The sequence below is a fragment of the Xenopus laevis genome, chromosome 1L (genome assembly GCF_017654675.1).
Source record: "Xenopus laevis strain J_2021 chromosome 1L, Xenopus_laevis_v10.1, whole genome shotgun sequence".
Taxonomy (NCBI): domain Eukaryota; kingdom Metazoa; phylum Chordata; class Amphibia; order Anura; family Pipidae; genus Xenopus; species Xenopus laevis.
The window spans coordinates 169,658,087-169,673,525 of NC_054371.1; the positions used below are offsets into that span (position 1 = coordinate 169,658,087).

General features: G+C 35.2%; 1 protein-coding gene across 1 annotated transcript in view; it reads left to right on the plus strand.

The window, feature by feature from the left end:
- galnt9.L (polypeptide N-acetylgalactosaminyltransferase 9 L homeolog) overlaps positions 1-15,439 on the plus strand; it is a 139,400-nt gene that overhangs the window by 11,785 nt on the left and 112,176 nt on the right. Inside the window, exon 2 of the mRNA XM_018262326.2 lies at positions 13,250-13,430. Coding sequence (XP_018117815.1) covers positions 13,250-13,430 — 181 coding nt within the window. The remainder of the gene's footprint in view (positions 1-13,249; positions 13,431-15,439) is intronic.

Genomic DNA, 15,439 nt, shown 5'->3' on the forward strand with positions numbered 1-15,439 from the left:
TCAGTGCATATATGCATTGTTTTACAAAGGGTTGTATTAAATGTAAGACCCTTTAAAAGTTGTACCTATGTCTAAGTACAAACTCAGGCAGCACAAAATGGCATCAGTAACTTTTTACAGTACATTCAAATAATCAGTAGGGTATGTTAGGACTCATGTACTATTGCCCTGACTGCAAGTGCAAAAGCACTCCACCTGTTCCCTAAAAAGTAGACAGTACTTTATTCAGAACAAGGTGAGCAAAGAGCTCTGCTTTAGGGACCAAATTGTTGGTCAACTTAAATGTTGCCAAGTCTTCTTAATAAGGCTTTTAATATAATATCTTTTAAATTCAAGTAGCTTCCGGTTTTACAAAAACAGTTTGTACTGAGCTATAACCACCTCCGGGGCCAGGCAGTAGCTCCAGGTTTTCCTCAGTGTCATGCATCAGATGACACCGTTCAGTTGCCGCTGCAGACATCACTGGCACACCAAAAACTGCAAATGACTACAAAGAACATCAGAAATGACACTAGGAAAACTTTGAAAATATTCAATGCAACTGTGTCCAATTTGCGACAAGGTAATGGATCAGATGCAGCGAAATTGCTTTAAGGGAATCAGCCATTTGCTTCCGCAATGATGCTGCAAGGGTGGGGAAAAAGATGTACTGTGGGAAAAAGTATGGCAATTTCGCCCAAAATTGCATTGGCTCAGTGATTATGTGACATATGAATTTCAGAGCCCCCCATCCTTATGCTCACTCTACACATCAACCCTTATGTCCCAGTGTACTGATGTCTGATCATTACATAACAGGACAATCTATGCCCATCCTGTTCACATTAAGAACTGAGCTACACACCTTTTTTCTTTTATTCTCTCATACTTCTAGGACAATATGATTCCTGTTGCCCATAGATTGTAACCTCATTAAGATGGGGGCCTCTTTCATTTTAATTATTAATCCCTGAAACGTATTTATGTTATTCCAGTGTATGGAACCTATTTGTTCCTGAAAATGACAGTTTACCTAAATGTTAAAAGATTACATCTGTTTAGATCTATTAAAATTTGGACTGCTACTGTGCGAAAATTAATTGAAAGACTAGCTTCAGTTCTATAGATGGTAACCAGTGTAATACAATTCCATTATCAAGTCTAACAACAGGGATGGCAAGATTATTTAATTAGTTAGCCAAATGGCCCAGCTAAGGGCAATGAGAAACCATTAAAACATTTATTTATTTGTGCCTAATGAAGTGTTTCTGCTCTTGGTCACATGCGTCTTATCTCCATATTAGGGCTTAATTCCTGGTAAAAACAAACAGACCATTTTATGACTGGGGCCAGAGTTAGCAGATTTCGGCCTGCAGAGAATCTACTTCTACACTTTTTGATGTGCCTGCACCCAGATACATTACATTGGTCTAGGTAAAGTTACACACACAGCAGATTTCAGCACTGAAACACAAAAGTTTGCTTTTTAGCATCAACTGCTCATGGGTCAATGTAATGTACATAGTTCAAATAAGCAAAAGGAGGCACTTTCTAACTACATGCATGCAGAAGAAGCTAAGATGAATGGAGCAGGGGCACAGAGCAGATCTACTTCTTTCAGCCTGCAAAACTACTCAGGTTCAACTAAATTGAGTCTGATAAGCCTATGAATAAGTGTTTTGATTGCCCCAAGGGAATACAGTGGAGCTGCTCCATATAGATCCAATTATATATATATATATATATATATATATATATATATATATATATTTGTTATACATTATAAGTTTCTAAGTGAAGATTACCTTTAGAAAGACTTATGTGAAATACTTATATAAAAAATAAATTGAGTGTCAGAAGGAATATTTATAATTTTATTAAATATATGTACAATATCAATATATGGGCTAGAAAAGTAAAGAGAAAAGGTAATATTTTCGAAATTGTCTATACCATCTGGGGCATTCTTCTAAACAGGAAATGTGTGTAGAAAAACCAGCGCTAAAAGCTCGGGGAAGAGAAGAAATAATAATATAGTGTAGTATTTCCTTGGTAGGTAGGTGGCACCCCTGTGTATGTTAAGGATAAAAAAGTGTCTCTCCACCTGTGCGGTTCAATCACCCCACAACCATTCACCAGCAATATAAATATTCCACCGTCTGTGTCTGACATACAAATATACTCACAGACGTTTTAGATATTTGCTCGCATTAAAGGTGTTTGTTGTGGTTGTTCCGTTCGTTTGGCATCTAAGGACATATGCTTGACATCGTGTAAAACAATTTATTAAAATAGATTTAAAAGTTAAAATTACACTCACAAAGGAAGTTTGAAGTATGTACGTATAATAGTCATTCCAAGGTGTTCCCAGCTTCAACCAGGTTTGTTCCGCTGTGTAAAGATGTTGATTTGCCGGCACGATCAGCGTGTGGTGCCTGGGCCTCCTTGGATGACGTCACAGGCTGTTTTTCTACACACATTTCCTATTGCATATCCGAAGAAGAACGGATCCTTTAACCGGCAGAGGGGCGTGAGCTACAGAACTTGGATAATTTTTTCGTATTATATTCTTCTAAACAGGTCCAAAAGTAGCCAACTCAGCAACTTTGAAACCAACCAAAGATGTGAGTACTCATTTATGATGGCTAGGCACAGTGCAAGGAATTTAATTAGTGCTATACATAATGTTCTTGCATTGACCTGACTAATCTATACTAATGATTTCCCTGTACTTGAGAAGCAAAGTGTAGGACGCATGTTGGGCCTTTAGGCATTGACTCTAGCCCTACTTGTACCACTTGCAATTATATATGAAAAAGTAACATATATTTAGTTATCTTAAAGATGTGAAAACAATAGTAGACTGCACACTTTGTAACAGATGGATCCAGACAGACAGGTGCTTTGAGAGCTAATTAAATATCACATATAACAAGTAGGTTTAAATATAGCAGGCAAATGTGTCTCCAGTGTGCATATTATAAAACAGGCTTTTCTAGTAAGATACATTTTCTTTAAATTAATTTTAAGGGTCATTTATTACCAAAAGTGCAGAATGCAAATGCAATGTGAGCACAATTTGCCATGAGCCCTGTCTTGTCTGAATTTATTTACTACAGGGTACAATCCTCTGCTTGCCATCATATATTTCCAGTTGAAGCACTTGTGCTTTAAGATCTGGAGCAAATGTAACTGGATCGCTTGTCCTAATTGATCAGATGCTGACAACTCTCACAGTCTTTTTATCATTTTGATACTTTCATTGGTTAGTAAATCTTCAAAAATGACCCAAGGCAATATCCCCACTTTGGAGTCATTCAGTAATGGTTTACATTTTTACACAGAAAGGAGAAATTGAAAAGGTGAGCAACCAAATTCAATAGGAAAATGTTTTAATGGAACTCCTGCAAAGAGAAAAGGGATTGGGCTTATTGACTGGGTTTAAAAATTAGTTGCTGGGCTCGGTTAAAAAAAATTGATAATGGCGGTATGTTACTTTGAATAAAACAGTCAGTTTACAATTCTTAGAGTTGCTGAGTTACAATATATGTAATGAAATGGCAGTAAGGGGGGTGGACATTAAGAATTCTTCATTATAACTTTCTTTCCAGCTTCATACTCACAGACGGTTATAGTCGCAGACAGTTACAAAGTAACAAGGAAATGAGGCTTTATGTTACTGTAATTTGTGCATAACATAAAACGTACAGATTGCTACTTCAGAGAGGATTAATTTGGTTTCATGTTGATGGTATTGCTTGCCTGATAATATTATATTTTTTAATTGGCCTAGGATAAGAAAAATCATGATATAGCAAAGAAAACAAGTAAATCAAACATCCAGGGAGTTGAGTGGGAGAGAGAACAGACTTAGAGAGAGGAAGCAAAATTGAAGTTTTTGCAGTGGAAATTGCTTGGGATTTGGGTGCAGTAGGCAGTTAAAAAAATAATGGTCATGCTTTGCAAATAAAGATAATATATTCTAATACAGTTCTACAGTTATATCATATCACAGAACTGTGCAAGCTGTATGGGGGAATATGTATTAGTAATGGTAGGGAAGTTAAGGTTAAGACTAGGAATATTACATAGATGAAAGGATAAAGATGTTTTTGTTTCTTCTTTTTTTTTTTTTTTTCTTCATAAATGCATGATCAAACCCAGCAAACTAAGTTTGACCAGGAGCAGTAACCCATAGCAACCAATAATATGTTTGCTTTTAAACAAGTGACCAGTAAATGCTACCTGCTGATTGGTTGCTATGGGTAACTGCTCCTGGGCAAACTTAGCGCCTTTTATTGCATAACCCCCTATGTGTTGAACTGCTTAAAGCAGACTGATAAATTGAAACATCCATTTGCTTTAATAAATATGTCAGTTCATTCAGGTAGTTCTTCTATGTGCAAGGTTCTCTTTCCCTTTCAATAATATTCCAATGGGTTTTTTGGATGTGAAAGGCAACCATGGGAAATCAAGGCAAAATAGGCAGAACATACAAACTGTGCCGATCTTGCCAATATCAACAGTGAACAATGTTACTATGTTTGGTGTCTTTACAAGGCAATTTGCTTCTGTTTTTTGCACACCACACATTTCATTGGTGCATACAGTGGAAAATAGGGTTTCTCATTCAGGCTGGTACTTGATCTGAGCTTAAATTATCTTTAAATCTTCTATCAAAGCATCCTGTTTGATGGAATACATTACCCTTTTTTTTTTAGCAATACAGGTACAAGGTGTATATACTGTAGCACTGCAATTCTTACACTGTTAGGAACAAAGTACTTCAACATGTCCCTCTTCTGTCTTAACTGCTAAGTTTATGGGTCCATCTTTCTTTGGGGGTGTTGTTATACTGTTGTCTCATCGCTCATGTACTCACACTGGGTAAAGTGCATCTAGGAAGAAACCTATGACAATAAAATTACATTTTTGCTTCCATTGTTCTACATAAAACTATCTGAGAACAGCTAATCAGTGAACAGTTTCTGTGAGTTATAGCTATATTCAGTGTTTTCTTTAGGGTCCATTTAATTTATTTGTAGTGATGGGCGAATTTATTCGCGGAACGGCCGCGAAAATTCGCTGCCGAAAGTTCGCCAGCGTCAAAAAAAATTTTTCGACGGCGTCCAAAAAACCGGACGCCGGCGTTAAAAACAGGCGTCGCTGTCAAAAACGGGCGTCGGTGTCGAAAAACGGGCGTCTGCATCAAAAAAACAGACGCCTGCATCAAAAACGAGACGCTGGCGCAGTTTCGCGAAATTCGCCCATCACTATTTATTTGGGGGCATAAATGATCACAATAAAAAGTGACTTGTCTTATATCCTATTTATTTAACTAGGTTTTACTTAATTTAGTGGAAAAACCTTAATTCACTGTGCCACCCCCTCCCATGTGATACAGTTATATCACGGAATCTAGCAATTTTATTATTATGGTGATTGAACTGTGTACTTCAGTGCTACACTTTTATGAATTCCCAGGGATTTATTTTCAAGGAGGCATCAGGTACATTGTCATCTCAACACAATCAAAGGACTAATTCTGGAGAGGGTAAAATGAAATGGATAAAGAAAAGAGCATGCTTCTGCATTTCATCTTGCAGTAAAACCAAGACATACAGTAGAATAAAATGAGAGAACCTCTAATGATGTACCAGGTGCTTTCAGGGATCTCATGCACAGGAGCATCGCCATTGATTATTTTCGGCTTTCTGGCTGGCAATATCATTCTTAATGACTGAACATTCACAATTGTATGAAAATATTGGAATCCAGGAGATATTATAAAGTTTACTTCACTTTATAAAGAATAGGGAGATCTGACTTTTACCACCAAAGCCTTGAGATGCATATTTCATAGCATAGTTTATATTCCATATAAACCAGGCCTAGAAATGTGATAATTTATTAACCCACAATGCAGATTTTATCCCAGCACTCCAATGTTCACCTTTGATAATTTGGGTAATTGTTGATGAGAGCGATAATTATTTTTCACTGAATTTAACTGGTTTGAGTAGGAGTGGTTATGGGTGTAGCACTCAAAAAACAACAAGGAACAATGACCTGCTCAAAGCAGATGTAAATTGCAAAGTTTCTTTTACCAGGCTGTGCTGTAAATTTCCATTGCACCATATTCTACAGAGCAGGTGAAACTGGCATATTGGCACATGGTGCAAATACAATACAGTACAATTGAATTCCATTTTATTCAATGGCATTTTGACTGGTTACATTTTGTGCTGATTTTTGCACATATCCGTGCACCTTTGTGAATGTAAATTAGCCATTATGCAGTACAGATCTCAAGCCTTCAATAAAACAGCTTGTATTGTACCAATAATTTTATCTTTTACAATTTCCTTTTCAGAATAGAGATGAACATGGCACAATATTAAAGGGTCATAAAAAATGTAATTAGGTTTCATATAAATGTTATTCATATCTTGCCAGTATTTATTTAAAAACATTTAATGCAGATGTTGACATTCTAGATAATTGTTTAAAAATGGACAAAAAAAAAGTTTTTTTGTTGCTTGACTACAATCTGCACTATTATCCAACATATAATGAAAGGTTAATGCTCTCCTCGACTGAAAAGATTTTTCTGGACTGATGCAGAAAACTGTGAATGACATTTGCAATCTATATGACCCCACTCCATTGTTAAAAAGCATTGATTACTAGATTGTATTTGCTGTATCACATGAGCCCTCAAGCTCTGTATTGCTCTGTATAACTACTGAACTATCAGCTGTAATTCTGTGTACTCATTTGTATGGTGGTGTGTGTGTGCGAGTGTATATACATGCATAAGCAAATAAATAATAATAATGAGAATGTAAAAAAGTAGGGAATTGTTTAGCAAGAGAAAAAGAGGACAAGAGGGAGAAATGAGAGGTGAGATACGGGATGAAAGCCAGAGGGAAAGAAGCATGTCTAGCAAGTACTGCTGTTCAGGATGAGTTGTGACTGTGAGGCAGGATAAATAATAAGGGACATAATGAAGCAATAAGACTGTGCATGCTTTGCATTTGTAGAGGATTATGGCACATCTGGGCTGGGGTTAAGAAAGGAGGCTGGCTGCCAGCACAGCATGATAAACTGCCAACTTTCTCGAGATGTTAGACTGCATGGGCTTATTTACATGGAGAGAAGATGATAGTAGGATTTCAAATGCATGAAAAGGGAGTTGATCAAGATAAATCTTTAGTGCCTTGTACCTTGTTAACTGCAGCGCACGCCACTCTAGCTGCAAAGGGGAGCTCCTTCTTCTACTGATTTGCAATCAATGCACCCGCTGGAAGTCAACTGCTTTCAGTAAACAATGGCTTTCTACCGATCAATTCAAGCAGTTTGTTGCTTGTTGTCTAATAATCACATTTCTGTATCAGTTTTCTGCAAGACAGGCTGAAAAAGTACTGCAAGTGGATAGCTGATTTATAATAAGCAAAGGTTTAGTAAACAACATTCTTTTATTTTGTTCTCAGAAACACAGGATAACAGTAGTAAATAATATCCATATGGAATGGCATCTGCAGGATTGCTTTAGCCTTGTAAGAAATGTTTGCACATACACTTTTAAACCCCTCAAAATCAGAGTTGTCAAGTGTTTCATCCATTAGGTGGGAATTAACACTCCCCGTATTCTAAGTACAATGCTGAAAAACTTGGGATAGTGAGTGCTGTTAGCTATGATTATTTGCCAAAAAGCAGAATTAGCCAAAAGGAAAATATGATAATTGTGTGATGAAGGTATCAGTAAGGATAAGAATTTTAAAAGGAAAATAACCCAGAAATATAAATAAATTGGTTGTCACTTCCTGTAATAAAGAACCTGTTGTTTTTCAAACATAATCAATATAGACCAGTGTGGGAATAAAAAAAATACATTAGAGAAAACTCTTATAGGTAAAAAGGCCCTTATAGATTAAAAGGCCCTCTTCTTAACCATCAAAATAAAACTGAATGGCATTTCATCAGACTTTGATGATTATTTTTGTTAATCGAAGAGCCTGAAGCATTGATTATCCAAACAAAATCACCGGGAAACTGTATAACAGTCAATGCTGGGAATGACATCTAAATAGCATTTACATTTTATTTCATTATAAATTAAAGCGGTTCAGTGACTTAAAATGTATACAGCATAGAGCTTATAAATAAAAATGCATTGTTATAAATTGTTGAAATATGTAGCATATGAAAGTGTAATAAAACTTGGTGATTTTTCTACTTCAACCATTTATAAATAGTTCATGGAATTTGTGTTTAGGCAGGCTGGCACAACATGTCTTTGTTCATCTAAAAGCCTCTTTTTAGTATAATACTGTCTGGAAGGATCCTACTTCTCTCTCCTTCTCTGCACCCAAGGGCAAATAAAGTATAAAAAGTAAAGAGTGCTATATGTGTAATACTTTATAGTTTTTCGGTTGTAGGGGAAAACACCTGACCCTTGTGTAGGGCTAATTTACACTTGCAGTACATTAACCGAAAAATTGTCCAAAAGGCCTAATGAGGGATAAAGCTTTATACGGATGGATTACAGCAGAAGGTATGATAATACTCAGTGGATAGGTGGCAAGACAAGCGGCATGTTTGTCAAAATCCTATAAAAAATATGAATTCACATTTTAAGGTGAAATAAAAGTTTAACTCACTGAAGGGGTGCCAAAATGTTAGGCACCCCCACCCAGTGATTAAAATTGCTTACCTGATACCCTGGGCCAGTGCTCCTGTTTGCTAAAAAATGTACCAGCCTGGGTTATTTCTGCAGAAGATCCTTGTCTCCACCTTGAGATTCTTTATATCTTCTTTTGTTTTCAGGCAGGCACATGCACAGAGTGCAAGCCAAACTTAGTAACAAAAAACTGACTCTTTCACTCTAGTGTTCATGTGCATGCCCTTGCCCAGAGAAAAGACAGAAAAAGGAGAAAGATTGCGCCAAAGACGTTCGGCAGAAATACCCTGGGCAGGTGCAGTTTTCCACTAACAGAAGGTATTGGGTGAGCTATTAAAATCACAGGGGGGGGGGTAAAATTTGGTACCTCTCAGTGATTGTGAATTTAGTTATCCTTTAATCTCTGAGAATTTTTTTTCCAGGGGTCTCTGGGCCATATAATTACACCCCTATATGGGTGCTGCGGACTGTGGCGTGCAATAGAGTGAACCACCTCAGGTTCCATTTCGGTGATTTCAAGGTTTTTTAAAATGCTTACCTGAAACAACATATGTTAAAGGGTACAATTAATATAATATTCATAAAAATGTGTCTGTACTTCATCTACACTTTGAGCAGCACATGTATAAACCAATACCTCATGTATCCCTTGTGCCCCCTATAATGGAAGCAGGGGCCTCTCTCCTCACGTTAGTCTTGTTTATATATGTTGCATTTTTTTGTTGTACTTAAATGTATTGTTCAAAGCCGCGGAATATGGAGGCGCCTAATGAAGTATAATAAAAAAAGACACATAGGAAATCTATGTATTGTATTTTTTTAGCTCTCTCATTTTTATGTGAATTGTCAAACCCTTTCATAAAGACAGAGCCATAAATCCCTAGGTTTACAAATATAAATACAGAAAACTCTGCTGTAGCATAATGCATTGTTATTAAAAACATTGGAATCAAGGTAAATAGCAGATTGAAAGCCTAGCAACTGCCCACACATTTGCACATCAAACCATTAGCTACAGGAAATGCAATGCCAGCTGTAAGATATATGACCTTGTAGGTTATATATAAAGAATTATTATGAAAAAAATATCCCTTTCCAGTTGGACCAGAATGCTGCTTTAGGAGAACACAGTTGCTTCTATAACTGATAATCCTACTTGGTTTTGAACATTGTCTGGGAGGCAGATGCACATTCAGATGCTTGGATCACACTGCTCACAGAAGGGGAGGAAAGCTTTAGGATATGTAACTGCTGTTAGCTGTCACTAATACCAACCTGTGCTTTGGTAATAAGTTGGTTGATATTATGGGTCAAAGATCTGATTCAATCTCTGAATGACAGAGGAAGTAAATGGAGTCATAACAACAGAGAGAAAAGCGTTATTAAATTGTTTCTGGCATACAGAAGCACACTAAGGACTAATATTGCTGAGCTTATAACCTATTGCAATGCAGCAGAAAGCATGAAGGAATGTGAAGAATGAGTATTGTGTTTCTCTGAAAAAGAGCTGTTTCATAGTACAGGTAGACTCCCAGCAACGGTTTCAGAGACTGGCACAACATGCACATTTACTGTGTGTGTATATATATATAATATTAAAAAGATTTATTCAAACAGGAAATACATGCAGAATACTCAACGTTTTGGTCCTATACAAGGGCCTTCATCATGACAATGTAAGCAAGAAACAAACAGAGCTGTAGTGAGACTCCAGAATATGAACCCTTGCCTGAAAATGGTATTTCCTGTCTAAATAAATCTTTATTGCTATATATATATATATATATATATATATATATATATATATATATATATATATATATATATATATATATATACAGTAAGTATATATATATATATATATATACAGTATATATATATATATATACAGTATATATATATATATATATATATATATATATATATATATATATATATATATATATATATATATATATATGGGACTTCATCATAATAAAGAATAAAGAATATTTATCATAAAGAATATTATTTTAAAAAAGAGTGTAAGAATGTGCTTTTCAGTCATATTAATAACTCCAAAAAAGTAAAATGTATATTATTGTAGCACAAATACAGTTAAGATGAAGGTAAAAATTAAACATAGGCAGCAACTACCATTGGGCAGTTTCCATTTGCATTTATAAACATGTATATATGTAACTGACTTTAGAAAAGGTAAATCCGGGTTGTATTTGTGGATTGAAATGATTTGCTTTTTAAATTACATCAAATTAAAAAGAGGGGTCTTGTAATTCTTCGTTCAGTTTTTTTTTATAAATTTTTATAGATTTTAGACATTGTCACTTTATCCCCCAGCTGAAATCAGAACAGTTGGTTCTGCTCTGTTGTAGTCTATAGAAAAAATGTCTTCCTGTTAAAACAGTTACAGATTATAAAGGTGTTATCTATTAATCCATATAAGAAGGAGGTTGTTTTTGTTAATGTATATACTAACTGAGAATTTTGGAGTAATATAACAGCTGGTTGCGCTGATCATCAAAACATGGTTTAAACATTTTCACATCAATTGAGCAAGTGTATTGTCCATTGAAATATGCACTCCTTTCTGGTAATGTACAGAACAAAGCATGTAAATATTTGCACTCCATGTGGCAAGTTCCTGGAAAGACGCATCACACATGCTTTCAATCCCGGTTCTGCAGAGTTAGAGATAAAACACTGAACACAGTGGATTTTCTGTGGTATGCCATTAGCTTAATAAGCCCCTGTGAAACTCTTGATAAGCAAAGCGACCTTTCTTTAATGAAAAACCCCACTCTTTTATTTTTCTCTTTCCCTACGGGAGCTGGGCTTCAGCGGCTAGAAGATTGTCATTAAAAAAAAAACATACATCTATAAATTGGAGAAATATTTTAGCCAGAGACTGAATGATAGACTGTCATAGTGAGTGATCCACTGAAGTTATATTTTTTTGTAATTCTTGCTATTATGAGCTCACATTGAATAACTTATTTTACTCCTGACAAAAAGAGTGAACCATGGAGGCCTGAAAGACATAATTTAATTATTCATTTATACTTCCTTCTTAGTCTTTAAGTCCAATGCTTTTCTCAGTTTTCTTAATGAATGTATATCTTACTATAGGTTTAAATAGAAAATATATCAGTATCTAGTTATCTCAGTCAATATCTTCAAGCCTCTACTGTCTCATATTGGTTGAATTGTGTAAAATCTCTGTAAATTACAGATGAATATGTTGGTTCTATATAAATAAAGTATAATAATTGGGTTTTTTTCTTATGTAATTCCCTCATTTCACTTTTTTTGTAATTCCCTCATTTCACTATGGGGCACATTTACTAAGCTCGCGTGAAGGATTCGAATTAAAAAAACGTTGAATTTCTAAGTATTTTTTTTGGTAGTTCAACCAACGACTAGGCTGCTACGACCTTCGACTTCGATCGATCGATTCAAAGGATTTTATCGTTCAATCGAAAGATTTTCGATCGTTCAAAGTATTTGCACTAAAATCCTTCGAATTCGAAGGATTTTACTTCGAGGGTCGAATTTGAGGGTTTATTAACCCTCGAAATTCGACCCTTGATAAATGTGCCTCTATGTGTTTTTGCCATGGTTATCAATATGAACTTTCTCAGGTATACAGCCTGGATAAACCTTTTTGGTGATAATTCTTTAACAGGACACATTCATGTTAGTGCCAGTTAGTGCCAGTTCTTGTATGCAGAATCTGCATTCACAAATTCTGCATTCACAAACCTACTGTACTAACAATCATTATTGTCTATTGTTCCCTACACCTTCACTACTAATCTTCTGTTCTTATCTCCCTTCATTTCTTTCCATTCACATTGCTAATTCCTTACTAAAACTCATCTTTTCATAGAAGAATACTTGCTATATTTCCTCCTACGCTAAATGACGCAGTCTTTGGTCCTTTTCTTCTCACCTCATCTGTCCAACATTTGTATTACAGCATTTGTGTTATAGTAGATTTGTATGTATAGTACATCTCTGTGAAATGGTAGCATGATAATATTTTAATATATATTACATTAAGTTCAACTGGCTAGAGACATGCCAATGTTATGGAGTAACAAGTGAGGAGGCAATATCTGCCTGTCTATGGAGACAAAACCATATCCTCCCTATACATTGATTGAAAAGAATAATACTTTTGGATGAAAACTCTTTCACCATGGGTCCATATAGGCCCTACATGTAATCTGATCACTCAAGCAGTCAAATACTCAATTTGGTCCCATTTGGAAAACCATACCCTACCAAAAGCTGCTCATGCATGGTCAGCTATATTATACCATTGGATTAGTTTTATTGTTTTAACAAAATTAAATGAATAATAAATGAAGTTTGGGGATAGATGACCTTGATCAATATAGCAGGACAATGAGACAATAAAAGCCCTGCAACAATGGAGTAACTGTAGGTCTTTGTTTATGTTGTTGCCAGATGTAAGCTAAATGCAATATATAATATATAAATGACATACCCAGTATATAGGTGTGTACTAGTTGAGCTTATTTTATCAACTACACATGTTTAATTTAGCTTTATTTTTCTTTATAGGTTTAGCCAAGCCTATGGGACTTGTGGAGGGGCCTGGAGGGCTTGGACAAGGTGGTATGGCTGCCACCTTAAGAGATGACAGTCATGAATCAGAAACAAAATATGAGGAATACGGTTATAATGCCCAGCTAAGTGACAGGATCTCACTTGACAGGTCTATTCCTGACTACAGACCCAAAAAGTAAGTGGGAGAATTGTCAAGGAAGGATCATGAATTTCAAGTTATTGAAGTTATTCAAGTTCAAGTAAATATTCATAGGGCCTCTCTTGTTAATGCATGCCCTATAAGACAAACATTTTCCTTCACGATCTATACAAGCTGAAAGTGATTGTTCAAATGGAGAAGAATTAAGAGAGGCCAATTTTTTTAGATTGTAAGCTCTTTTGGATAGAGCCCCATTTGTTTTGTGTATTGATTATTGGTTGTTTTTGTATGTATTCTTGTAAACTTAATGTATACACCCAGCTATTGCACAGTGCTGCAGAATATGTTGACATTTTAAAAATAAGTATTAATAATAGAAATAAAATATAAAATGTAAAAACTGACCACTAAAAGACAACACTAAAATAGAGTTCAATTTTTTTATTGGTTAGAGTAATTTTTTGCATTTATATAAATAGGCCACAGGAAAGATCGTTATTGACTTATTGTAACTTGTATGGCCACATTTAAAGAGGGAACTAAAAAATATTCCTGCTGTTTCTATTAACCATATACTCCCAGCCCATGTGATTCCTCACGTAACATTACACATAAACTGAAAATCGTCTCCAAATTTCACTCTCTAGATCATACTTAAAGTTAATTTAATGGTGAACAATCCATTTAACTATACACAAACTCTATCATATCTATTATGATTTTATTGAAAAAAAACCCCCAAATGAATGTATATTTAAAGAAATGTTACTCTAATATAAGAGCACATTTTTTTTGCAGTATACCAGTTATGTACATTGTATTCGTTCATTCAAATAGCCATTGTCATATTCTTTATATATTAATGAAGCATGATACTCAGGGCTACATAATATATTAATGATCTTAAACATGTTTACAATTCTGCTTAATTTTTTATTTTGAATGATGTTCTCCTGTTTTGTTTTCCCTGTTTTGTTTTTCTTATGTTTATTTTTTAGTATTACTTTAAATATTTTATCTTAAACTATTGCCCCTGCATTCTTTGCTTATTAAAGGCAATATATACTCTATATACAACAGGTGTTAATTCTGGGAAAATGTAAAATCAGGGAAATGCATTATGTATTATATATATTGGTGGGACCACAAATATCTGTGTACAATGCGAGAAATGTAAAATTTAAGTTTCACCATATAAGGATAATATACTGAATATTCACTTTTTTCACATTTTTATTCAAAGGGAGGCATGTATACCAGCATATTTGTTTTTCTTCTAAAGGATGGGAGCATTCATGCATTTCTATACTATCATTTGAAATAACATTGATATTCTCTATTGAGACAGTACACTTGATGGACAAAAATTCCACATTTCTAGACTACACTGGAAAAAAAAATCACACAGACTGAAAAATACTTATTATACCCACCCAGCAAGAAAAGCCAAAAAATCATGTACTGAATTCTAAATCCATAATTGGTCAGTAATATCTCGTAGTCTGGGTTTTTGACTGTGAAACACCTTGATGCTCCAGCTGTTTTGAATTAAAACTCACAGCATCCCTTGAATGAAGAGAAACACTAAAAGTTGTAGATCAACAGCAAGTGAAAAGGCACACAGCAAAGATCAATGCTGTAATTGGACCCTTGTTGATCTAACAGAACATATCTTTCAAGTATATCCCTGTGCACCCCCTTAACAAAGTGCTGTTCTCAAGGAAAAAAAAAGAAACACAGTTACTGTAGTGGAGCAGAAGCCTTCTGCTGCCCTGTGCAATGCCCGAGATTCCCTATCCTGCCGTATAAGCCCATCCCTGCATCTCCTTGTTTTAAGATGACTTGGCCAGATAAGTACGGTGAGAAAGAGCTTAGTGTTGATGCTGCCTTTAAATAAATCCCCTTAGCTTTTCTATCTATCTATATTCTGCTGTTGGAATATTTTCTGAGCTGCCTCATACCTGGCAACATTGATACCCATGTCGCTGATGCAGCCAAAATATTTATTTGACTTTAGCAATGTGAGGATTAATTTACTTCTTACT